Raw genomic sequence first — 27,374 nt, 5'->3', positions numbered from 1 at the left:
CAAGGACTGTAAATCCTTGTTCAAGTCTCATGACCACCACCAAACTAAGTATCTTATTTTATGAAGCCATTAAACCTCTGGGAGGCTGTTTGCTCAGCTGCAAAATGGGCATAAGACTTGTCCCATCCAAACTATGGTTTGAAAAAAATTAAGTATAAATAAAAATAAGAGGATTTTTTTGTTTTTGTTTTTTTAAGAGCTCCTGTTCTCAGGAGTTTGCAGTTTGGATTCAGGAAATAGGAACACAAACACAGGAAACAGGTCCACAGTGTGAATGGTACACTTGTTTTATAAGAGATTAATCATCCAAAGACATTTAGAGAGGGTCTGGGTCCCTGGCACTGCAGGACACGGGAAAACACCAACACTGTCCTCACGGCGAGCACACACCCTTACAACAAAGGGCTAAAGGGTGCAGCCAAGGTGAGGTGCCCAACATTGTAAGAGGTGCAGCTGAAGGAGCCTATTGTGATGAATGGAAATTTCTTTAGCACAGCATGGCTGGAGAAAGACTTAGAAGATAGAGGAGTAGGATTACAGAACCACAGAGGGGAGGAAATCCTCTGCTATCTGACTGTCCCCAAGACACAGGACTCTCTGGAGCATCCTGCCTTGGTTTGCACATCAAATTCCTCTCCCTTCTCCCTTTGGGCTGGGCTCTGCTGACAATCACCCTGTCCCAGCCCATCCTCCATGCCTCCGTCAGGCCAAGGGGTGCTCAGCCTACAATCTCTCTCTAAACCAAGGCACTTCTCAACCCCAGGCTGAGAGCTGGCCAGGGAGCATCCAGATGGAGAGCATACCCAGGTAATGCCAGGTAAGGGAAGAGCCCGATATATGGATTGCTGACATGTGAGTGGGTGGGAAACAGATTTCTTTGGGTTTTTTCCAGGCTGCCTATAACCTATTCCTTGAGTCTGCCCTTCCACTCAGACATGCCCCACCCCCACCCCCGCCCGGTCTAACAGCCCAGTATGAGAAGACAGAGAAGTGAAGCAGGAAGACCCCTCCTGCAGTAGCAGGGAGAACCCAGCAGAGGCCAGAGTTCAGAACATCTTTAGCACAGCTTACTCCACCCATCTCCCTTTTACTATTGCCCTTCAACAGGCGGCAGGACACCAAGAAATGAGGCAAAAGGTATTTGGAGGAAAAAAAAGCTCAAGAGGGCAGGAGGCAGACCTAAGCATCCTGTATGGCTAAGGAAGGTGACCCTGCTCCCTTTGTACATACACTGGTGATTACTAGGCATATACGAATGTAGGTATATTATGCGCCTCAGATAAGTAAGTATTTAATGAGTAAGTTCATGGTTGAATAAATTCATGACTGGTCTGTTCTTTTTAAGTGGTCAGTTCCTTAAAGGTAGAGACAAGATTGTATCTCTAATATTTTTGGTTCACTTCTCACATACAGCATTATTACTCTAAATACGTGACCTGCTGCCAGAGATCAAATACTCAACCTCTGAGTCCCTATTGCGTGCAAGGCACTGGGGTAAGACATACATGCGCAAAACAAACTCCGCCTTCAAGGAGCTCATCTGCTGCCACCTCCTCCCCAGAGTTTCCCTCATCCCCTCCCTGGTACAATCCTTATTTCTCCTTCCCTCTAGCTCATGAATACCTTCAAGGCATGAACTCTGTGGAGCCCAGGGCCTGGTACAGAGCAGGTGATCTATGTATTTAATGAAGGAAAAACAAAGGCCTAAACTACCAATCAAACCAACCAACTCTGAGTGTTGGCCAAGTCCACAGACAGGTCTGACAAACAGGTGGCCGCTGTTTTACTCCCCTGCAGCTATGTCCCTTCCTTGGATTTCCCTCTGCACTATTTCAGATCCCAATGACCACCTTCTTGGGCAGTGGCCAGTGCTTCCCTATTGGGCCCCCTTGCCTTGGGTCCTCCTCACCCTCCCATCCCATGTCAGATTGGTCTTCCTGAAGCCCAGCTCTGTTCATCTCACTCCCTTACTCAAAAGCCTCCTCCCTATAACCCTGGATAGAAAAGGATGCTTCCACAGGTAGCACGGACCTCAACACTGCAGCAAGCAGAGATGTTCAAAATAGGGGCTCATGTAATATGTGGACCACTAGGCTAAATGGCTTTTTTTTTTTAAGATTTTATTTATTTATTCAAGAGAGACACACAGAGAGAGGCAGAGACTTAGGCAGAAGGAGAAGCAGGCTCCCCGTGGGGAACCCAAACCGGGACTTGATCCCAGGACTCCAAGAGACCATGACCAGAGCTAAAGGCATTCAACCACTAAGCCACCCAGGTATCCCTAGACTAAGCAACTTTTAAGCTCACTATATGCAACATTCTGTCCAGGTTAGGACAGATTCTATACTCATACCCAATGCTCTCACCAAGAGGTGGGAAAACTTTCTCTATAAACAGCCAGATAGTAAATAAATATTTTAGGCCTAACAAGGCACATATATAGTCTCTGTTGAATAGCCTTTAGATTTTTGGGTTTTTACAACACTTGCTAACTATGAAATCCATTTTTAGTTGTTTTGTTTTGGTTTTTTGCATACAAAAACAAGCTCTGTGCCCCTGAACCCAAATTGCTTTGTTCTAACTTCCACAATGCCTCAAGCTACACCCTCTTGTCCTGCTCCTTTGATTAGATTCTTGCTCTCAAAGCCTGTGAGCACTGAAGAGGGAAGCAAGGACCACCCTCAGCATACAGGAAGCGGCCACATGTGCTGAGCACCAGCACACTCTCTACTGCTGAAGAACACTTTATGTTTTGGCACGTGAGACATCCCAAGTCTGTCCCAGGGATGGACAGACAGATGGATTGATCGACTGATGGATCAAAAGATGGATCAAAGGATAAACAGATAGGTAAGTGGACAGTTGGATAAAAAAGAACCAACAAGTGAGTCAGAGAGTAACTGCTTTAAGAATTCAGAGAAGTGGGGCGCCTGGGTGGCTCAATTGGTTAAGCGTCTGCCTTCGGCTTAGGTCATGATCCGGGGGTCCTGGGATTCAGTCGTGCATGGGGCTCCCTGCTCAGCAGGGAGCCTGCTTCTCCCTCTCCCTCTGTCCCTTCCCCCCTGCTTGTGCTCACTCTGTCACTATCTCTGTCTCTCTCAAATACATACATACATAAAATTCAAAGAAGAAAGTGGTCCTGATGGACTGGGGATGAGGAGACGGTTTACAAAAGAAAAGACATGATTAATATACTTTTCAGGGTAGCCCCTGTGGCTTAGTGGTTTAGCCTTCAGCCTGGGGTGTGATCCTGGAGACCCAGGATTGAGTCCCACGTCGGGCTCCCTGCATGGAGCCTGCTTCTCCCTCTGCCTGTGTCTCTGCCTGCCTCTGTGTGTGTGTGTGCGTGTGTCTCTCTCATAAATAAATAAAATATTATATATATATATACTTTTCAACAAAGAAATTAGGTATTAAGTGGGATGCTTTATAGAGCAGAGATCTTGGTGACTCTTAAAAAGATCTTCCTGTTTCGAAGGGATGGCATGACAATCTTGATTTTGCAAATAAAAAGAAATTTATTTCTAAACACACAGAAAGCCCTTTGAAGGGCCAGATACAAAATCACAAAATCAAAAAAATTACCTCACATTCAACACTTTCTTCGAACTGCGTGCTGAGAACCATGTTGGCTGCTGAGGGTTCAAAGACCCACTCCTCATCCCAGGTACGGTCTGATATGAAGGTCCACCATGGAAACTAGTCACTGCAGGCAGGGGGAACTCCAGATTTGGAAGCTACTTCAACCCAAAAAGGAAGTGCCAAAATACTCTGAGGTCAGATAGGAAACCACACGGCTCATTCTCTCCCTTTTCACACTCTTTAATAGCAGACATCTGAGGGCCAAGGGCTGTCCTTACATATGTCCCAGAAACCGATTTCTCCATACATCTGCCACAGTCCAAACTCCATCGAGGAAGCTACACCAAAGGCCTCACTTGGGCCAACACCACGGAAAGGGGTTGTTCTACATGAATTAATTTCTCAGTAAACTAAAGCTCATCAAAATTACACCACAAAACCCAAAAGCTATTTTCATGCAAATTCTCCTCAGTGGAGGGCCTGCTTCCCTCCACCCACAGCAGGGGGCACACATCTGGACCCTTCTTAAACAGGCTCTGCCATAGTGTTATGGCTTCAGGGACAACCTTCTGCAAGAGTCTAATTCCCTTTTCCTCCCTTCCACTGGCCTCAGTGGTTGAGCACTGGTCTCTGCTATTTCTATTTTACTACATGATCTTTTCTAGAACCTTGAGGATGACATGACCCTGACCTACAGAGAAACAAAATGGGCTTCCTAGTAGCTACTTTACTATTAACTGGGGGTCTTTTTGTTTACTTCCTGGTTCTAATGCAAGCCCTATGGTCATCAGCTTTCATTATTCAACCTAATGGTACATTTTCCTTTGGAAAAAACAGTAACTCTCATTTGCTGATACTCTACTCCCTAATCCAAACCAAAATCTGGCAAAGTGTTAGAACCCTGTAACAGCTCACCTTGTATCAGGGGCAGAAACAAAGCCCAGAATGTGACGTTGCAGGCTCTCTGGCTTTGTGCACAGATGCTCGAGGGATGCAAGGCAGTTCATAAATCAAAAGAGCAAATAAAACAGGAGCCCTTAAGAGATTTCATATTAGCTATGACTAAATCAATTTTGTCATAAGATCAAGCCTCCTTTATTTTGCTCTGACCATGAAGAAAAAAACTGTGCATTTCAACAATTACACTCCTTTCACATTGCCACAGAAGATGATAAATCATTTTTTAAAAGATAGAATAAAGGCAGTTCTGGAAAATGGAGGCAGCATGGCAGGAAAGAAGGCCAACTTTAAACGTCATCACCAAAGCAGCCGCTTACCAGTGGGTCTGCAGAGATGTAGGAGGGCAGGCCTCGGCCGGAAATCCCAAATTAAAGCTTCCCTCTGGAGTCCCTTCTGGCTAGAATATCCTCTTTTAAAAAGAAAACACAAGGCCCTGAGGGTCTGGAAATATAAAGGAGTGAAGGTAAAAGAGAAAGCAAGGGAGAAGAAGAGGAGGAGAATGTTAAGCTTTGGACATCACCTAAATTGCAGCGTAAGAAACTTGGTCCCCAAGGAAAAGACAGAGACAGGAGTGTGGAGGAGGGAAGAGAGGAAGATGAAAGAGGTGAAGAGCCATTCTGCCTCCTTCACGATTTTCACTGTGGGTTGGCAAACAATCAAGCAGGACCTCTTCCAAATCAAAAGCCTGCAACCTGGCAAGCCACAACCAAGACAAAGAAAAGCTACAGGTTCTGACAGCCCAGCAGTTCCAGTAGTAAACACACCTAATTCCTATTTGCCAAAAAAGAGATTTACAAGGTGAGAAGAAAACCAGGAATCTCAACAATTACCTTTTGTCAAAAAATGAGTGGTCTCCATGGTGAACAAATCAAGATGATGCTTATAGAAAGGAGCAACCAAAAAGCCACATTAACCAGCAAAAACAATGGGTTGTTCAGAATCTGCTGCTGCAGAAACAGACAAGGTCAGTCCCCTGGGCTGTAAACCTCCCAGGTGACTACTAAACATCCAGGCTGAATGAGGCAGATATCTGAAACCCACTTACTAATCCAAGCGAGGTTTTTAACTTACTTTGCAACTAGAGACCAAGCAGGCAGATCTTCCAGTTTCCTTAGTATTTTCAGGGCCCAGATGAGAAGGAACAAAACAAACTAAATATAAGCAATTTTGGCCACAAATACAAACTGTTTTCTTAATCCTAAAGTCAGTCATCCCATAAAGTAATTAAGCCCCTACTCTGTATGACCCACTCGGCACTTAAAGATGATTAAGAATTGATCTAGCAACTAGGCAATACAAAGACATAAAAGACACCCAGATTGTTAAGGAAGAAATAAAACGATCTCTATTTGCAGATATTATCTTAATACAGACAATCCTAAGGAGCACAGACATGCACAACACACATCCATGAAAACTAATAAGTTCATCAAGATTGCAGGATCAATATACAAAAGTTAATTATATTTCTGTGCATTAGTAATCAATAATCCAGAAATGAAATTAAGAAAGCAATTCCATTTACAATAGCATCAAAAAGAACACTCAGTAATTAATCTAACAAAAGAAGTGTAAGATTTGTACAGTGAAAGCTGCAAAATATTGTTAAAAGAAATTAGAGGCTTAAATAAATGAAAAACATCCCAAGGTAAAGACGAAGATGTTAAAAGGAGTTGTTAAGATTTCTATACTTCCAAAATTGATCTGCAGATTGAATGCAACTCCCAACAAAATCCCAGCTGGCCTTTTGGCAAAAATGGACAAGTTGATCCTAAAATTCACATGGTAATGCAAGGGACCCTGAATAGCCAATTTTGGAAAAGAATAAAGTCAAAGGACTCAGGCTTCCTAATTTCAAAAATTACCATAAGCCTACAGTAATAAGACTGTGTATTATTACTACCGATCACTAGAATAGAACTCAAGGTCTAGTAATAAACCCATCAAAGAACAAATAATTTTTAAAAAGGGTGCTCAGAGAATTCAATGGAGAAAGAATCCTTTTAAATAAACAGTGTTGGGACAACTGGATATTCACATGCAAAAGAGAGAAGTCAAATCCCTACCTCACATCATATGCAAAAACTAACTCAAAATGTATCAAGGACTTCAATGTAAGGGCTAAAACTATAAAATCCTCTTAAGAAAATATATGTATAAATCTTTGTGACCTTAATTTAGGCAATAGTTTCTTAGATACGACACCAAAAGCATAAACAATCAAAGAAAAAAATAGGTATTCTGGACTTTAGTAAAATTGAAAACTCCTGTGCTTAAAATGATACCATCAAGTGGGTAAAAAGTTCACAAAATGGGAGAAAGCATGTGCAAATCACATATTTGTTAAGAGTCTAGTTTCTATAATATATGAAGTAGTCTTACAATTTGACAGTAAAGACAAATATCCCATTTTAAAACTGGGCAAAGGATCTCAAGAGGTATTTCTCTAAAGAAAATATACAAATGGCCATAGGCACATGAGACAATGCTCAGGACCATAAATTATCCATCAGGAAAATGCAAATGAAGCCCATGAGATACCAGTTCATTGCTCGAGGATAGTTATAATCCAAAAAACAACAACAACAAAAACAGACAATAAAAAGCGTTGACAAGGGTGTGGAGAAATGGGAACCCTGTACACTGCTGGTGAGAAATGTAAAGTAGTGCAGCCTCTATGAAGAGTAGTCTGGTGGTTCCTCAAAAAGTTCAACATAGGGTTGCCATGTGACCCAGAAATTCCACACCTAGGTATATACCTAAGAGAAAACATGTCTGCTCAAAAATTTGTACAATAGTATTCACAGCAATATTATTTACTATAGCCAAAAAGTAGAAACAACCCAAATGTTCATCAATCAATGAATGGATAAAGATGTCATAAATCTATACAATGAAGTATTAGTCAGAAAAAGGAATGAAGTATAGACTGAACCTCAAAAATATTATGCCATGTGAAGGAAGCCAAAAACAAAAGGCCATATACTGGATGAATCCCATTACATGAAATGTCTGCAATAAGCAAATCCACAGAGATAGAAAATAAATTAGTGGTTGTCTGATAAAAAGGGAAATCAAGAGTAGCTACTAATGGGTACACGGTTTTTCTTTGATGTGATGAAAATGTTCTGGAATTGGACAGTGGAGGCCACACAACTTTGTGAATAAAATTAAAAATCAGGGACGCTTGGGTGGCTCAGCAGTTGGGTGCCTGCCTTTGGCTCAGGGCATGATCCTGGAGTCCCAGGATGGAGTCCTACATCAGGTTCCCTGCATGGAGCCTGCTTCTCCCTCTGCCTATGTCTCCACCTCTCTCTCTGTCTCTCAAGAATAAATAAAATCTTTAAAATTTAAATTAAATTAAAAATCAATGAGTTAGTTTAAAAAGGTGAATTTTATGGTATGTGAATCACATCTCAATTTAAAACAACAACAAATAAGCACTCCAGGAAGCCACCGAAAGGTCTTTTTAAAAAAAAAAAAAAAAAAACTCAAGTTGGAAATATAATTCAGAAGCTACACTTTCTTTTCAGGACTACAAATTAGTAATTTCCTGGTGACTTTTATTCCCATCATTTATTCTAGAACCTTTTCAAACCCAATATATGTGATACAAAATCCATGGTATTTTCAGGCTGGAGAGAGAAGTCAGCGACCATCTAATGCAAACCCCTCATTTTAGACGTTCAGGGTAGTGACTGGCCCAAGGTTATATAGCAAAGTGGAGACCAAATTAGAGCTAGAAGACCTCTTCTAACTCTTTGGTGGGTGATCTTTCCACTCTACCATATTAACACAACCCAATCCACAGAGTTTCATAATCAAGGGCACAGCTTCCAATGAGGAAAATATTGGCTTTCCCCAAACCTAGGGAAAAGCTATGAGAACCTTGACATCAAAAGATCAGTATTTACTTCAAGTTCAGCAGTCCAGATTATTTAATGATCACAAAACCCTGTGATCATATTTTCAGTAACACAACCTGCTTTTCACCAGCAAAACCAAGCACCACAGAAATAGACTCAAGAGACTAAGACATGTAGCAAAGACCATAAGAACTGCTCCAAGGAGAGATGGATGGCAAACAACACTGCCCCACTTGTCCCAAACTTGAACTAGAACTGCACTCAATGACATTCCAGCTCAAGTACCAACAACCACTCTGCTGACTCCAGTGATCTTCTGGGGAAGGGACTCTTTAAAGGGGGAATGGAAGAGGTGAAGCTTATTTTCACTTATAACCTCTTGGAAAGTATGAGTATGAATAGCTAAGAGAAAGAGAGTAGAGGAAATGATCAGAAAAAAAGGCAGGTGATTTGTGTTGCAGACAGCTGTAGACATGGAATGTTAAGAGCTGGAGAAGCCCTGCAGTTCATCTCATCCTGCTCTTCATTCTACAAATGAGGCCACTGAGGCTGGACCAGAAAACACCAGCCCAAGATCTATGAGCTGGTTAGCAACAGGTCAGGGCTAACAGAGGAATAAATACAGCACAGGACTCAAGACTCCTTGTTCCTCTCAGAATCTCTCCCAAAAAGTCCCCTAACTGGCAACAGGGAACGGACTCCTGGAGTCTGCCTGGACATGCCACATTTGTGATTCACCCTCCAGTGGCTTTCTCTCAAAACACAGATTTGCTAGGCAGCCCAGGTGGCTCAGTGGTTTAGCACCGCTTTCAGCCCAGGGTGTGATCCTGGAGACCTGGGATCAAGTCCCATGTCAGGCTCCCTGCATGGAGCCTGCTTGTCCTCTGCCTGTGTCTGTGCCTCTCTGTCTCTCATGAATAAGTAAATAAAATTTTTTAAAAAATCAACTTTCTAAAAACAAACAAACAAAAACCACACAGATTTGCTGACAAAGAAATCTGTATGGGTCTGATCACTGCTGAACTGGCCGTGGAATCCCTTACACACAGCTGTGACAGTATTCTCAGTCCCTTGGCTCCAAGGAAACCAGATCTCTCCTTTTAACTCACTTCAAGGCAGTCAAGGTCACTTAATAAACACCTCTCATGCTAAGCACCTCCCCGAGGGGTTAGTGTCTGATGGCCCTATCTGGGCAATCACACATTCTCTAAGTCAGCAACAATGGGAACTGGCCTAGAGAATGTCTACAATTATCCACGTGTGCTAAAGAGACCCACAGAGATACCTACAGAGGAACAGAGATGCCAGCAGGAGACATCAGGCGGTTCAAGGACCAAGACAAATAAGGGCCAGGATAGCAGGGCTGATGTCAGCATGGCTGAGAGGACTGGTTCTGTCAACTGCTGGTGTGGGATGGCAGAGCCACAGTCATGTAACTTAACTTGTCTGCATCCTGACTTCCTCAACTGTAAGACAGAACAGGATCTACCTCAAAGGATCACTGAAAGGACTCAATCATCAATTTAAAACATTGTGTATGTCCTTAATACACAATTAAGACTCAACTCAAAGAAATGTCAGCTATTGTTGCAGTTAGTTTAAAAAAAATACTAAAATGGGCAGCTGGGGTGGCTCAGTGGTTTAGCGCCGCCTTGAACCCAGGGTGTGATCCTGGAGGCCCAGGATCGAGTTCCACGTCGGGCTCCCTGCATGGAGCCTGCTTCTCCCTCTGCCTCTCTCTCTCTCTCTCTCTCTCTCTCTCTCTCTCTGTCTCTTATGAATAAATAAATAAAATCTTTAAAAAAAATACTAAAATAAGAATGTGATTTCTTCTGGGAAGCTAAAGAAAGAGGCCTCCAAATCCTGATCACCTGGACAGAATCCTAAAAGACACAGAAATTCATCATTAGAGGGAGCAATCTTCATCAGCCACCTGATTTTACTGACAGCATCTGTGTATAAAATCAAATTGACAAAGCCATCTCCAGGATCAAGTGGAAAGATGACATCATTAGTAACACCGTTAGTAGGACAGGCCTCCTGCCAGGGTGTGAGCAATGCCCTGGGCCACTCGGCTCTGCACGGCTGGGCATGTCAGCAGAGCAGCGAAGCCAAGGAAGAGAAACAATTTCTGCAGCACAAGGACAGAGAGGAAGCAGAACAGCAAGGGCTTCCCAGAAGCTACTCCCCAAAACTAAGGGGTCCTGCTGGCCACGCAGCCATCAACACTGAGGGCCTTCTCTGGCCCAGGTTATATACAGGCAATTGACTGCTAAAAGGGCAGACTCTTGTGTTGAAATGCCTGAGTTTGAATCCTGCTCCTAACGCTTCCTAGTTTTGTGATCCTGGCAAAGTGGCTGAGGTTCTCTGAACCGTGTAGGGTTTTCATAATAATGAAACAAGGTAATAGCATATGGAGAGAACTTAAAGCATATCAGGCACATGGTGAGCACCCCATAAAGGCTTGAAAGACAAGAGGGAAAAAGAAGTGACCAACAATAACACTCCAATAACACTCAATGTGTGTGGATATCCCAAACACATTCCTACAACAGCAGCATCATTTCAATGTAATCTTACCAAAAACAAGATTCTGGGAAGTTTCCCTTAAAATTAAAACTCTGGGCAGAAGGTCCCTGAAAACGTGCTTCAGCTTCACAAACAAGCCTGCCATACAGAGTCAAGGATAGTGTATAACATGCTAGCAAAACAGGAAGGGTAAAAACAGGAGGACTGGCTTGCAGAGAGGCAGCCCTGCTCAGGGTCCTAAGTACAGGATTCAGAGATGCATTCACAGTTCTGCTGAACTCCAAGGCATGGGTAAGTGCGTGAATGAACTGATGGGACTGTATGAGAGGCTGCCAAACCCTGACCCTGAAAAAATTCAGAGAGCACCATGGCTGCCAAACCACAACTGGCAGCTCTACCCACCACCCCAGTTCCTCCAAACATCTTTACTTGATCATTTTAACACCAGCTTTGGGTATAATACTTCTCAGCTAGACCCTAAGAACCAACTCATGACAATGACAGTATAATAACTGCAAAGCCTTTTTAAATAGCACTGTTACAGTCAATTGCTCACTCCAAAATCAATGAACTGAAAGAATCTTACCACCAAGCCTAGAATTCTTTGTCTGAATTCAAAGGGTCCATTAACCTGGATTGGAAGAAAGAATCACACCTGTATTTCATTAGTCCCCTACTGAAATTTAGTATTTTCTTCATTTATGAATGTAAGACACCACAGTAATATTAGCAGCATCTGTGACTCCAATAAAAGGTATGTTAATATAACTTCAGAGTTTGAAATATCTCGTGGTATTGCTTATACTCATTGGTACCTCAAAATTATTTATTATCAGACCCACTACCAACTCTTGATATTTAATGTCTTAGTAAAATAGCATATATTGGTATGACAGATTTTTCAAATATTTTGCTAACTGTATTTCAATATATTTGGTTACGGGATCCCTGGGTGGCGCAGCGGTTTGGGGCCTGCCTTTGGCCCAGGGCGCGATCCTGGAGACCCAGGATCGAATCCCACATCGGGCTCCCAGTGCATGGAGCCTGCTTCTCCCTCTGCCTGTGTCTCTGCCTCTCTCTCTCTCTCTCTCTCTCTCTCTCTCTATCATAAATAAATAAAATTTAAAAAAATCAATATATTTGGTTACCTTTCACTTCGTCTGTACTGTATCTGATGCACTAAAACATCTTTCTGAATAAGGTCCACCACCTTCCTCAGAACGTCAGAGGGGTCCATGGCACAAGTAAGGCTATAAAAATAAACTATAATTGCACAAAAAAGATGAGAGTATAAGTGGTTCCTAGGGAAGGAGCTAGCCCTGTCCACTTTTATAGCCCTGGCACCTGGCAGCGACAACATATTGGTAGGTGCCCATGACAGACATTTATAAACCAATAAACTCAACAAAACCAAATACAAATAAAAAATACAGCCCAAGTCTCCCAGTTCTAGTTAATGGCCCATTTATTCCAACATCATTCATATGATAAAATGATAATGGTACACAAGTGCCTGGAAGGGCCCTGGCAACTGCTTTAAGGCCATACAACATGTGAAAGCATAAGCAAAGGAGGCAGGATAGTGACGAGGCGAACTCAGCACCTCTCTTTAGTAGGGAAAGAGGAGTGTTTGGGGAGCTTAATCAGGGACAGGATCTCAGGCATCTGACCCAGCCATAAAAGTGTCACCAGCTAATCCCTGCCTAGAAACAGCAGAGGAGAGAAGCAAACATGTCCCTCCCACCCAGGTCTACATTGCTGGATCTCAGTCTGCCGTGAAACAAAATAAATATTCAGGATCGGTCCTAACAGAAGTTCTAGAACTAGTGAGGCTGTGCAGCACACAGTTGGCTTTGAGGTGATACAAAGCAGCAGCAGAGAGCTTCAGCTCCACTACACAGGCACCGGAGGTCTCTTCTCCCAGTCCCCTGGGTGAACCGGGCTTGACTGCTGCCTCGTGGGGCAGGGCCTCAGTTCTGCTCGTCTCTCCCCAGCACCCCAACACCATCTTCACCGGACGGCTCCTCTGCCCCCACTAAAGGTCAAGACCCTCTTGTCTGGATGGCCCCAAGTCTCCTGCTCTCCTCTCTTGCCTTGCTAGAACAATCTCCGTGACATCTGTAAAATGTAAATCAGATCATGTTCTTCCCTGCTCAAACCCACTGATAGCTTCCCAACTCAATCAGAGTTAGGTCCAATCCTCTCCCAAGACCACAGAGGCCCATGTGACCTGCCCGCCCCCATCCTGCCCACCTTGCCCACCTCCTTCTTCCTGTCCTTAAATACCCTAGCCCATTGCCATCTTCTGGCCTCTTCAACGCTGTTCTTCCATCCCAACTCTTCCCTGGCTTCTTCACTGCATTCTGGGTTCTGCTCTACTGTCACCTCTGCAGAGAGACCTTTCCTGATCTGTCTCCCAATCTAGTTCTAGGCAACTTTTCTTATCGCTTATCACTTACCAGTACCTGATGTTGCACTAGATGATTATCTCTTTACTGCAGGGATCACCAACCCCAACTGGGGAGAAGCTCTCAAAAATGCCAGCACTCCAGGCCTCACCCAAACCAGTAAATCAGAGTCCCAGGGAGTGGATCAGGCATTTGTGTTTCTACAAAATCCCCCAGCGCCAAGTGATTCTAATGTGCAGCCAGGATTCACACTCCTAGAACAGGGCTTCTCAAACTTTAATATGCATATAATGCATCTGGGGATGATATTAAACTGTTTTAATATGCATATAATGCACCTGCGGATGATATTAAACTGCAGACTCAGTTTCAGTAGGTCTAAGGTGGAATCTGAGATTCTGCGGTTCTGACAAGCTGCCAGGTGGTGCCAATGCTGCTGGTCAGTGGACCCCGCTTTGAGTTGCAAGGGTCTGAAACAGCACTGCCCGACAGAACTTTCCGCAGGGATAAAAATGTTCTACATCTATACCATCCAAAACGTACGTGGCTACTGAGCACTTGAATGTTAGCTAGTACAGTGGAGAAACTGAATTTTTACTCTTAGACTACCATGTGAGTACAGGACTAGAAGGTATATGCTCCATGAGGAAAGGCAGCAATGCCTAGAAACGTGGAGGGTAAGAGAAGAATTAAGATCCCTCCAAATTCTTGGCCTGAGCAGCCCTCTGTAGGTTGGACACTATGAAAATCTGATCAGAGGCCTAGTTGGCCACCACCTCAGGAGTGGATCAATATTTATCTAAAGCAGGGAGGCAGACACAGAAGACTTTTGAGACTTCAGTGGCTAACAAGCATGTGGAACCCACAAATAACTACCTTGCCCTCACGACGCAATCACACATCACTACACAAAGCCCTCCTAACCACAGCCCCAGGTACACCTGACCGATGCCATCCTTGGGCATCTGTGGTTCTGGATGATCTTAGAGCCGCAGCGCTCACACTGACTTGGTTTATTGCACGGATTTGTTTATAGGATGCCTATCTCTCCCACTCAAGCCGTAGGTTCTTTCAAAGACAGAACTTACTCCACTTGGTATTCTATTCCCGCCACTTAGCACACAACAGGACTCAATAAAAACTGCATGACCGAGCCTGGAATCTACCAGGAGTACCATTAGTGGTTTTACTGTTAATCACAAGAAAGAGGGAAACTGAATTGTGGGAAGGGGGGGGGGACTTACATAACAAGAGAAGATCATTTCCTCCTTAAATGACTCAAAAATTTCCAAGCACATCAGTCCAGATTTCAGAACACAGCATAAATAAGGTGGTCTTGTGTGACCACAGAACCTCATTTCCAAAAACACAAATGCGTGGCCAAAAAGATGATGTTGTTCTGACAACAAATCCAAGATCTGTTCGTCTGGGATTTGGAAGAGGCCCGTTCATAAAGAGCTAAGACTCCAAAACACACGCTTGCCTAAAAGGCACATGGGCCAGGTTCCCAACTGCTGGGAGGGACATCTGGCCCCAAGGACAGCAAGGCCCCTTGGGAATTGGTGTAGCCCAGATGCTCATTTTACCCCTGCAGTCAGAACCCTGTGCTTGTGACAGCAATGAGATTTCCAAGGTAACCAAGGACAACAGAGTAGAGAATTATGGCCCCGGAAGGAAGTAGATTAAATTTTAATACTTGCGAGTCAACATCAAATTTATTTTTAAAACTACGTATCTAACAAAGCCACCAGATAAGCAAGACAGAAAGGATGGTGCTCTATGGGAGGGTTTAACTATAAACATGAATATTCCAAGTATGTATACAATTTTTTTCCTATTTTGAGAATACTTCAAAGTTCCTAGAGACTCAAAGAAACGGAGACAGAAATAACACCCCCCCCCAAAAAAAGGGGGAGAGAAGCTCACTTTTCAGAGTTATGCCACAACTACTTATTTTTTCCCGTTATTTCCAAAAACACAGGGCAGATTCCATCTAGTGGTAGCAGCAGACTTTGCTAAAACTGTGCACAATAATTACTTTACCCAGAGAAAGTGATCACCAGGCAAATATTTTAAAACATAGCTATGTGCTGACCTGCTGCCAAGACAACAAACTGGTTAAAAAAGAAAATAAGCATGGGTTAACAGATACATAGTTTTTTATTCCCTTAACCCCTTCTACGATTCATCCATTTCTCCCACTCTTCCTACTCAACCCCCATGTAAATCCCATCTTGATGCCAAAGCCCTCACCAGTTTCCATGGATTAACTATAATATAATCTGTTAAGCAGTTAGCATTTACTCAACCAGTTGTCTGTCAGGTATCTCCCTGTGGATTATCTCAGTAAGCCCTCCCTATAACCCTCTGAAGTAGAAAAGTATTGTTATCCAGAATTTAGTGCTGAGTAAAGTGGGAAAACGGGTATCTCAGCCAAGTTCACACAACTGGCCACTGGTAGAGTCTGAACTTGAACCCAGATCTATCTCACAAATGAGGGATTCAGAGAAATCAGTATTTTTTTTTTTTGAGAATTCAGTATTAAAAGTAACAAAACAGGGTGCCTGGCTGACTCAGTGAAGCAGGTGTGACTCTTGATCTCAGGGTCGTAAGTTCAAGCCCCATGTTGGGTGTAGAAATGACTTAAAAATAATCTTTAAAAAAAGTCATGGAAAACAGCAACATTTCTGAAAATAGCACAGAGCCAAATTCAATTCCAGCTCTTCAACTTCCTAGGCTCTATAGCCTTGAACATTATCCTGAGACCCAATTTCCTCACATATAAAGCCAGGATGAGAAAGACATGTAAGAGATGTGATGTTCATAGTACAGGGCAGGGACCCATAGTATAGGATAGGATATTCATAGTTGGCAGGGACTACTCATAGCCTAGCTACAGGTGCGTGTTATCAAAAAAGTACAGTGCAGTTGCAAGACAATTTTTATCTAATTTGCTAATCCCATGACTCATTTATTTAAACACAGGGCCAAGAGCTTGCAAATTTTAAATTCATTTTATTTCTGTTAAATGAGTGACAAGTCACAACACCCACTGTTTCACTCCAGTACGAAAAGTAGATGATTGTTGAAAACCAAACTGTGGATGCATCAAGTTTTGGTAATGGGAATGAACATTTGAGTGAAGAAAAAGGCATTATTTAAAGGCATCCACAGTGATTTCTCAGAGAGTAAACACCTTCCAAATCCAGTTATCCCATAAATCCATACTCACAAACTTCATCATCATAGTATGGATAGTGGCTTTGCTTAAAATGAAGACAGCCCCATAACGATTTCAAGTTTTTCATTTTTGAGAGTTTAACCAATTTGTGTGCTTTGATGGCAACACAGAGCAAGTCTGCAGTTTAATAAAATGACCAAATCCAGGCTCTTTTTAATCTGCTCAGTAACTGAGCTCTTGGGTAATCCCCTGCACAGCATACCAAAAAAAAAAAAAAAAAAAAAGGCCTTGGAATAACACACTGCAAACTAAAATTAATCAGAGGAAGGGTATGCCAATTTTAACAGCAATTCCTATTTGCTAGCTTCCCAGCATCTGCCAGTGTTAATAATATTTAACTGACAAAGCGCGGTGGGTAAAAGAAACAGAACTTTACACGCAATCAAGCCTTCTTTAAGGCATAGGGTACAAACCTTCCTTCTCCAAAGAAATATTTGGCTACTTCTTTGGTTGCAGTCCTTCCATAGATGTTATTAATGGTGTATTCTCAAAACTTCATGAAAACGTTCCCCTTGCTTTTCAACCAGTACTTCTGGAAAAACTTCTTTGGGTCATCCCCATCTGCCTCCTTTGAAACCATCTTTTTAAAGCCTTGCTGACACAAGTAGAATTAAGTGATGTGGGATTACAGAACTCACTACAAAAGATTTACACGGAGCTCTTCTCCACCAAAAAAAAAAAAAAAAAAAAAAAAAAAAAAAAAAAAAGGAGAGAAGGAAGGAGGGAGGGTGGGAGGATGCCCTAGCTATACTTAAACATTTAGAACGCTGAGTCTATAACTTTTGAGTTAGCCTATTATTGACTGTTTATGCCTACAAAGAAAAAAAAATCCCGTTAAGGGAAACATTCTGGATTCCCCCCCCCCCAAACAGTTCCTAACAGCAGATGCTTTGTTCAAGTGGGCAAAAAAAAAAAAAAAAAAAAAAAAAAAAAAAAAAAAAAAAAAAAACCCTAATGGCATTACTTAATTAAAACCTCGGTGGTGACCTTCCCTCACTCACTCTAGCCCAATCATCTTCTAATACAATCCCTACAACACACCATTTTAAGGCTGGAACCTGACGTTCTGGCCAAGAGAAATGGAATCGCCGATTCTGCACCTGCACACGTGTGGCTCGTAAACCAGTTACCTATCGTGAGCCAGGCAGGGTGCTAAGCACCTTACGCACAGGGTCTCTAACCCTCGCAGTAACCCGGGAAAGGATGCATCCCTAGTCCCGTTTGCTAGGTAAGGAAAATGAGGGGCAGAGAGGTGAGGAGCTGCCCCCACCCCACACAGCCAAGCGGGGCCCTGGACTCCCAAACTCGGCCCTTCGCCGCGGGCTGCTCGGACCGTCCACCGAGGCTCGTCCATTCCGAGGCGTTCTCCCCTCAGGAGGTGGAGGGGCTCACCCGTTAGCACGAGGCGCGATGACTTTGCACCTTGGAAGCACTTGACTAAAATCAGGCCCTTCTGCAGGAGGATGGGGAGGGCGGCGATGAGGGTGGGGTCCCGGCAGGTGAGGCACACACGCGGGCGGGGGCGGGGGCGGGGGCGGGGGTGGGGGGGGCGCTCCAAGGGCTTCGGGTCCGAAGCGCCGGCTCAGCGCCCAGCTCCCCGCACCGGGCTCCCGGGCGCGGCTGCGGGACGCGCTGAGGCCTCCCCGGCGGAGGCGTGCACCCCGCTCCCGGGCCGCCGGGTCCCGACTCCCCCCAGGGCCCGGCCGAGGCGGCGCGCGCGGCAGCGGGGCTCGGAGCTCCGGGCTGCGCCCCCGCGGGGCAGGCTGCGGGCAGGGGCTCCTCCCCCACAACCCGCGGGAGGTGGGCGCCAGGGGAAGGCGGGCCCCGGGTCCCCGCGAAGTCGGCCGCGCCGCGGGGGAAGTGAGCGCGGAGGGGGGCTCGGAGAGGCGCGAGGGGGCCGTCGGCCGTCTGCTCGCAGCCACCTCCACGGAACAAAGGGCTTCTGTGTCGGGCCCGGCCGCGGCGGATTGCGAGGGAAGAAACTTTTCCCGGGCGGCGGGCGGCGGCGGCGGCGGCGGCGGCGGCGGCGGGCGGGGCGCGGGGCCACCTGAGGCCGGAGCCGCCGCCCCCGCCGCCCCCGCCCGCCCGGCGCCGCTCACCTCCTCGATGGCCGCCACGGTGTTCCGGCACTGCGCCGTGCGCGTGGTGAAGCTCGAGGCCGTGGGCGCCTTGTAGTCCTCATGGGTCTCCGCCACGAATTCCGACACGGAGATCTGGTCCGGCATCGCCTCGGCGCGCGGGCGCGGGGAGCCGCCGCCTCAGCCGCCGCGCGGGCTCCGACCGGCCGCTCGGACGCCGCCGCCGCCGCCGCCGCCGCCGCCGCGCCCGCAGCTCGCCCGGCCCGCGGACAAAGGGAAGCGCCGGGGCGCGGGAGCCGCCTCAGCCGCCTCAGCCGCCTCAGCCGCCGCCTCAGCCGCCGCCTCAGCCGCCGCCGCCTCAGCCGCCTCAGCCGCCGCACGGCGCGGGTCGGCCGCCCGCGGGGCCCGGCGGCGGGAGCAGGGGCGGCGCGTGCAGCCCCGCGCAGCTCGGGCCCGGCCGCTCCGCCCGCCGCGCCGAGGGCTCCGCCGCCTGCCCTCCCCGAGCCTCGGACCCGAGGCGGACGCGCAGAGCCGGCGGGAACTGCGGCCACCCAGCCGCGGGCCCCGAGCGCCTCCCGCGGAGAGAGGGGCGGGTCCGGGCCGGGGGCGGCGGCCGGCGAGCGCGGGGCGGGGCGGGGCGGGGCGGCGCGGCGCGGCGCGGAGGGCCGGGCCACCAATGGGCGCGCTCGCCGCCGCCGCCGCCGCCGCCGCCGCCGGGAAGCCGAGCCCGCAGGAAGGAAGGCGGCGCGCGCCCCGGCCCGCCGAGCCGCCCGCCCGCCCGCCGCCGCCGCCGCCGCCGCATTGTCTCGGCGTTCGAGGCCCCGCGCCGAGGTTCGAGGGCGCGCCCCGCGGGCCCAGAGGGGACGGCGGGGGCCGCGTCGCGGCCTCCCCCCGCCCGGACCCGACCCCGTCCTCGGGGGGCGCTCACCCCGGGCCGCCGGGAACGCGGGTGCGGGCGGCGGGGAAAGGACGAGGAGCCCGCCCCCTGCCGGACGCCGCGCCCCGCGGGGGCTGCCCCGAGCTCTACGTGCAGCCCCCAGGGCCCCAGCCTCGCGGGGCGCGCCAAGCGACGGGGGCACGGGGCGAAGGGCACCCCCACCCCCACCCCCACCCCGGGGCGGCCTCGGGGTCCAGACTTGGGTCCTGCCCACCCCCAAGCGCTCCCGGGCCCCGCGCGGGTGTCCCCGTCGCGTCTCCCGCGCTCGCAGGAGCAGGGATCGCTCCGCCCACGGTTGGGAGTAGTTGTAGGGTCCAAGCCCAGGACCCGCCCCGGGAGGGTAACCGGGGGCCCCGAGGCGCGGGGAGCCCCCGGAAAGAGCTCTTTTCCTTACGGTGGCAGAGGGCACGTGCGACAATGGCAGGCAAACCTCGTTCCGAACTGGACCAGTGCAGAATCTGAGTTAGGGACGCCTGCGTGGCTCCAAGGTTGAGCGTCCGCCTGTGGCTCGGGGTCCCGGGATCGAGTCCCGCATCGGGCTCCCTGCGTGGAGCCTGCTTCTCCCTCTGCCTGGGTCTCTGCCCCTCTCTCTCTCTCTCTCTCTCTCTTTCTCTCTCTCTCTCTCTCTCTCTCTCTCTCTCTCTGTCTCTCATGAATAAATAAATCTTAAAAAAAAAAAAAAGGAGTAGGGCAACCTGGGTGGCTCATCGATTTAGTGCCGCCTTCAGCCCAGGGCCTGATCCTAGAGACCTGGGATAGAGTCCCACGTCGGGCTCCCTGCATGGAGCCTGCTTCTCCCTCTCTCTGTCTCTGCCTCTCTCTGTGTGTGTCCCTCATGAATAAATAAATAAAATCTTTTTTTTTAATTTGAATTAGTACAGATTTTCATGTGACAGCTCTTAAGGAAACTTTTAATAGTTTTTTTTTTAAAAAAACCTAGAAGCTCTGAAGACACTCCTCAAACACAATCACACCCTATATGACTCTACACCAGGCCTGTGGCATGGTTTCTGTAGCTGCCAGCCATAAAACCAAGAGAAACTTTACAAAAACCTTTTGTGCATCTTGAAAAGGAGGAAGTGTGAGAGACGCTGGAAATTCAATATGTCAGACAAAGCAGACTCCTGACAAAGCTGCAGGACAGTGGACCAGTCAAACAATCTTTTTAAAGCTCCCGTGTAAGAATTTGCTATATGACATGGCAGCTTGGGTCAGACGTTATGTATGGCCTTTGGTATTTTAGTAGCCTCGCCTGTGAAATGTAGCTCTCCGAAATAGCTGTATTAAGTGGATGGCTTTTATTACTGCACTAAGCAATGGGAACAATTTTCAAAACCGTAGCATCTCTGCTTCTGTCTTTTATGTGCTTTCACTCTTTTGGCGTCTTTCGTGGGTTTCCTCTATATGCAGCTTTGTACCACCCGAGTCCTGTACGTGTTTTTATCAATACATCCTCCCCTGCGCCACGGCAACGCTGTATTCCTCCCAGCTAGTTTTCCAGCTACAGCTTTTGCTGTGGACGCCAGAGAATATTCTGGATAACTTTTCAAGTCTTGACTTTGAGAGGACTAGTATCTACCAGGCTGTGAGAGTTTAAGAGGAGGAAGTAGTATTTTTCCTTGGCATCTAGTACGGCGTTAACCAGACCGATCAAGACTTCCTTTACCGGGACAAAGTTGAGCGTGGCATTCTTCTCTGCTCTCTTTTTATAGGCAGCTTCTGTTCTTGTGTCCTGTGGTTTAATATAGCTCTTCGGGTATCTTTACAGGAACCTTTAGTAGCCACAGAAATAAAATTGCAAAGCAGCAGTGCATCATGCAGGTGTATGGGAGGCCTGGTGGGAGGCAAGTAATTACCAAGTCCACGGGTGGTGCAAAGAGGTCATCTTGAACGTAGCTCAAGAAAATATGACACATGACACACACACACACACACACACACCATTTTTTAGTACACGAAGGGAAGAACTTGCTGATAATATCATTAAAGACCTGCATTCCTGGGCACCTGGGTGGCTCAATGGTTGAGCATCTGCCTTCGGCTCAGGTTGTGATCCCGGGGTCCTGGGATCGAGTCCCACATCGGGCTCCCCATGGGGAGCCTGCTTCTCCCTCTGCCTGTGTCTCTGCCTCTCTCTCTGTGTGTCTCATGAATAAATAAATAAAATATTTAAAAATAAAAAAGTCCTGCATTCCCTTAACAAGAACTTTAACATCTAAATAGCCCTGAAAACATAAAGTTTCAAAAATAAGTCTCAGTCATAAAACTGACCTGAAATGAACTGACATGAAGCTATTTTATAGTCTTGTTTATCCCACTTCATATGAATATTTATGCTTTGCTGCAAAATATAATTGTGCATAATTATGGACTATTGCCCCAGACCCTACTGGGGGTGACTCAGAATATCCAGTGTGTGTGCTGTATTACCATTCTAAAACTGAAAAACTCTGAATTCCACACACATCTGGCCCCAAGGATTTCAGATAAGAGGTTGTAGGCTTGTATTACTTAAAAAGAAAAAAGGGGGATGCCTGGGTGGCTCCGTGGTTGAGCTTCTGCCTTTGGCTCAGGTCGTGATCCCGGGGTCATGAGATCTAGTACAGCATTGGGTTCCCTGCAGGGAGCCTGCTCCTCCCTCTGCCTATGCCTCTGCCTCTCCCTGGGTCTCTCATGAATAAATAAATAAAATCTTATAAAAAGAAAAAAAGGGAAAAAAAGAAAAATGAAAAAGATGGTGTTACACACTTCTCATTTCCAGGGAAGAGGAAAGAAACTCTCAAAAATGACATTTTCAGCAGCCCACTGGGACTGGCCAACAGCCCATTTTCCAAAGGGATTTTCTGCTCCACGAGTTCTCAAGAACCTGGGATTTTTCACTCTCAGGTCAAGGTGTAAAATAAGTTCTTAACTCTGAAATGTATTTGAGGGTTGGCTGGTTTAATACAAGACTTATCCAGTTCGCTTGCTATTAATTTGTGAACAATTACTCTTAGAATGAATAGATCTTGGCTTTAAAAGAATTATGGTAAACGGTGTAATGAAAAAGGGGGCAGGGGAAACCTACAACAACCCCAGTGATAGAACATGTAAATATAACCAAAAGTTTCTTTTCTACAGCTTAACAACATTCTCCACCCCCCGCCCCCTCCAGTGTTAGCAAAGGGGCACATTTATCCCAAAGTGAGACAGGTTTGAATACATTTACCACAATGATCTTGCCCTTGAGAGGGAAAAAAATAGCATACAGAAACTCTTTTACAAGTGAGAACTTAGGCTTTGGTATCAGCTTTGCTCTTCTGTGATTTGGTTAAGTAAATCAACCTCTTTGGACTCAGTTCATTTGTAAAATGAAAACAGCTGGACGAGCTAATTCCAAAGGTTCTTCCTGCATTGGTACCGATTCCATGATCCATGTTTTATGTTAGTTTGGGCCCAAGAGGGAATACAAGCCCTTGCTACAAGGGCTGTATTATTACTGAGAATCTAATCATTGGTCCTAGACATTTGAGAATGAGCATGTTTTAGAGGATGTTTCAAACTAATTTTTGAGAATGTTGTCATTTTGTTACGTTGGTAAGTTGAGATGACAAACTGATTTATTAATAGCTCACTTTGCATTAAGATACTTGAGGTGTGTTCATATATTTTTTTTAACAAAGTTTCTCTAGGGGACACTCTGCTGAACTACAAGAGACAGTTCTAGAAAAATGAGGCATAATCTGCACTATGCCGCAGTCAGCTAGAGCTGATTCCAGAGAATTGACAGATTGTCAGAAATTTTGCGAACTGTCGATTACCCCCATATGGTGGAAAGACTATTCCAACAGTGTGCTACTGTACATCTCTTCCCAGTTCCATGCCCTGGTGGCTTGAAACCGTCCGTTGGTGGGAGTATTTACGAATGCTAAAAAACAAGGTTTTATTGTTGTGTTGATCGTCTAAACTTAATAAAGCGGTAGAGAAACATTAATAACACAGATTATAAGTGTGTCATGTCTGTAACCTTTCTGTTGTGAATCGTGAAAATATTTGAGGTGATGTTCTTCTAGGATTTGCAGACTGTCATACGATTCAGCCAAGAGGTTGCTCACATGTCACTGAAAGATGAGTGAAGCTACAGCATACATCTTTATGGCTTCACTTCTGTCTCTTTTATTAACACGGACAAAAATATCAACCAACATTCATGTCGGAACTACACTCATTTGTCAATGACATGAGCAACTTCTTCACTGAACTGGATAATAAGCATTTATTCATGGTCATAATGTCAAATCATGGGTGAGTTGCAAATGCTGAGTGGCCATGAATACAAGAGTTCAACAAAAAGAAATGAAAGCATTCTGGGAGAATCAATTAGCTGTATGGAACTTATAAGAAAGAATATTGTATAATTTGGTGTTATTTATAAATTAGGTGCTACATATCCTTTATATCAGTGAAATTTAAAATAAATGTATGTATACACACATTTTTTTCCCCCTGAGAGCAGGTTGTTAAACATTTACCAGCTGCTGGGTATAATTGTATCTTCCGTGCCAGGAGGCAGAGCATTAGACCTTCCCACCCTGAGTCATGCTTATGGGATAAAGCCCGTGTGGGACAAAACCTCGATTAATTGGACTTCACAGGCAAAGGCAACTTGTGTTAATAAAAATTATCTTAGGGTAATTAAGAAAATGCCATTTGTTGTTTTCAAGTACTTAGAACAACACAATTAAGTGCCAACAGAGGGTGTGGTCTGTTTTAATGAAAAAGCGAAGAAAGTTTAATTAGCACTCTGTATGTAAATAGATTTTGCCAAAGCATTTAAAGAGTGCTTGTATTAATTTATTTTCTTGCAGCAAATCAGTGGCTTCCCCCTCAACTTAGCTCCATTCTCAGGCCTCCTAGGATGCCCTCCTAGGTGGCACAGATTCTCATTTGTGCCTCATCTGAACACCCTAGCCCTTCACTGAACAGCTCTATCGGTTCACTTTTGGCCACAGAATAAAGGTGAAACTCCTTACTCACACACAGTCTGTGCCAGGCTTTTTCCCAGCCTCCTGCACCATTATCTTCTCTCAGCCTTGCTCTTACTCGGGGTCCCCAAACTATGGCCCCGGGGCCAGAGATGATCCGCAGTCTGCTTTTCTACTGTCCTCGAGCTTACAATGGTTTTGACATTTTCCAGTAGGAGAAAAAATCAAAAGAAGAATAGTTTGTGACACAAGAAAATGATATGCATCTCAAATGTGAGCGCTGATAAAGTTTTATTGGCACACAACCACACCCATTCACTTACAGATTCTCTGTGGTGTGTGGTGTGTGGTGGTGGAGTTGAGTAGTTGCAACAGACCCCGGAAGGCCCACATACCTAAAATGTTTAGGTATAATATGGCCCTTTACAGAAGGAGTTTGCTCACCCCATCTTAACTGCACTAAATTTCTCATTTTTCCCAACTCAGAGAGACCTTTTGAGATAAGTGGAGTGAACACGACTGCCTTTAATCTCATTTTCCCAGAGGGCAAGTCCTAGCTTCCCTGCTGCTCCGGCCTCATCCTCAGCCTTACCCACTTTCCCCTCCTAAACCCTGTAACCCACAACGGGGCCACACCTCTCTCTCATTGTTCGCTGAGTTCATTAAGTATTTCCTCACCACAAGACCTGAGCCTGGAGACTCTTCCTCTTGTCCATCTGCCAAACTCCTGACCATCCTTCAGGATCAAACCCAACCCTTCTTTTTTTTTTTAATTTATTTTTTATTGGTGTTCAATTTGCCAACATATAGAATAACATCCAGTGCTCATCCCATCAAGTGCCCCCCTCAGTGACCGTCACCCAGTCACCCCCACCCCCCGCCCACCTCCCTTTCCACTACCCCTTGTTCATTTTCCAGAGTTAGGTGTCTTTCATGTTCTGTCTCCCTTTCTGATATGTCCCACTCATTTTTTTCTCCTTTCCCCTTTATTCCCTTTCACTATTTTTTATATTCCCCAAATGAATGAGACCATATAATGCTTGTCCTTCTCCGATTGACTTATTTCACTGCTGGGGACTTACCCCAAAGATACAGATACAATGAAACTCCGGGACACCTGCACCCCGATGTTTATAGCAGCAATGTCCACAATAACCAAACTGTGGAAGGAGCCTCAGTATCCATCGAAAGATGAATGGATAAAGAAGATGTGGTTTATGTATACAATGGAATATTACTCATCCATTAGAAATGACAAATACCCACCATTTGCTTCAACGTGGATGGAACTGGAGGGTATTATGCTGAATGAACCCAACCCTCTTTCCACGAAGCCTCTTCTAAACATTTGAGACTGAGGAGTGCCTGGCTGGCTGAGTCAGTAAAGCATGCGATGGAATCCTGAGTTCAAGTCCCAGTGGGGCATGAAGCCTACTTTAAAAATGACCAAACAAATATTCTAGGCCAATTCAACTATCTCCTCCTCTGCTTCCATGGTGCTTTAGACCTGTTCTCTGGTGCTTTTGTTAAGGAAATGGAATGGCACGCCAGGCTCTGCACCTTAGAACACTGTAAAAGGCCTCTTGTGTCCCTCCTCCCTCCTGTGCTCACCCCCCCTCCCATTCTCTTTGGTGTGTGAAGCAATTCAGTTGGCCAAATAATGAGTCAGACAAGATGGGCACACTCATTTCAACCGAACTGATAAGTCTCTACTTTACTCTAGAAAAAAAAAAAACGCTTTGGCTCTCCCAAAGCTCTGGACGCTTCCATTAGAGAAACGTTCACATTGTATCATGACTAGCACGTTATTTTTCTCATCTCACTGTGGTCACCAGACTAAACTCCTGGAGGAGATGGGGATGTCTTTGTGCCTCTAGTTCCAAAACATCAGGCAGGCACACAGTAGGTGCTCAGTAAGTGTTAACAGAACTGAAACGCATGCAAGTGCTTCTCTTTCAGCATACAGAATGAGAGAAGATAGAGCAGTTCAACATCCAGAAAATCCACAGATTTGAGAGGTAGGAAGGCAAATGAGCTTTTCCTATGATGGGGCCTTCGCAATGGCTCAGGTGTTCCGGTAAAGATAAAAGGGAAATCTGGCATTGGATGGTGGAGAAGAGAGGATTGCCGGATGACCCGCCCCTTCAGAGACCTAAATGTACAGTTTTCTTCTCTTGATATGGGAAGACTTACCATGCTGAGGATGGTTTCAAGATGACAGTGGTATGACATCATCACACGTGGCATCCCCTCAATCCTTGCTGCTCCGTCTGCGGTCCCCAGATCAGCATCATCAGCATCTTTTGGACACCTGGGGGAAGTGCAGAACCCAGACCTAGTGAATCAGAGTGTCTGCATGTTAACAAAACACCCAGGTAATTTTGCATTTTAAAATTTGAGAAGGAATTTTCTAGCATACATAAAAGGTACACACTACCTGGCTTTCCCATCCTGCCAGAGACCCAATATTCCAATTATGTAAACTATACTGTACTAAAGGGACTTGATAAAACCCAAAGAATTAAGGTTCTTTCCAATCCTGAGATTTATTTATTATTTATTTATTTATTCATGAGAGATGCAAAGAGAGAGGCAGAGACATAAGCAGAGGGAGAAGCAGGCTCCATCAAGATGCGGGACTTGATCCCAGGACCCTGGGATCATGACCTGAGCCAAAGGCAGCCTCTTAAACACTGAGCCACCCATGTGCCCTCCAACCTGAGATTTATGAAGGTTTCTTTCGGTTCTGAGGCGCCATGCTATAATGCACTGTCTAGGAGCTGCTCTACTACATTGCCCAGTAATTTCA

At 45.9% G+C, this 27,374-nt stretch overlaps 1 protein-coding gene across 6 annotated transcripts in view; it reads right to left on the bottom strand.

The window, feature by feature from the left end:
- The window catches only part of ASAP2 (ArfGAP with SH3 domain, ankyrin repeat and PH domain 2), a 173,025-nt gene extending 154,107 nt beyond the window's left edge, over positions 1-18,918 (bottom strand). For 3 of the 6 annotated variants that reach the window (XM_055326998.1, XM_055326999.1, XM_055327001.1), the window contains exon 1: positions 18,686-18,918. In XM_055326998.1, the coding sequence (XP_055182973.1) occupies positions 18,686-18,811 (126 nt within the window). In that variant the 5' untranslated portion in view covers positions 18,812-18,918. Of the gene's footprint in view, positions 1-17,978; positions 18,066-18,685 lie in introns of those variants that run through there. The other 3 variants (XM_055327000.1, XM_055327002.1, XM_055327003.1) reach the window with 3 other exon arrangements.
- Between the last annotated feature and the right edge of the window lie 8,456 nt (positions 18,919-27,374).

This window comes from Nyctereutes procyonoides, unplaced genomic scaffold (assembly GCF_905146905.1).
Source record: "Nyctereutes procyonoides isolate TBG_1078 unplaced genomic scaffold, NYPRO_anot_genome, whole genome shotgun sequence".
Classification (NCBI taxonomy): domain Eukaryota; kingdom Metazoa; phylum Chordata; class Mammalia; order Carnivora; family Canidae; genus Nyctereutes; species Nyctereutes procyonoides.
The sequence above is the reverse complement of the archived record's forward strand: the minus strand, read 5'-3'. Positions and strand labels throughout refer to the sequence as shown.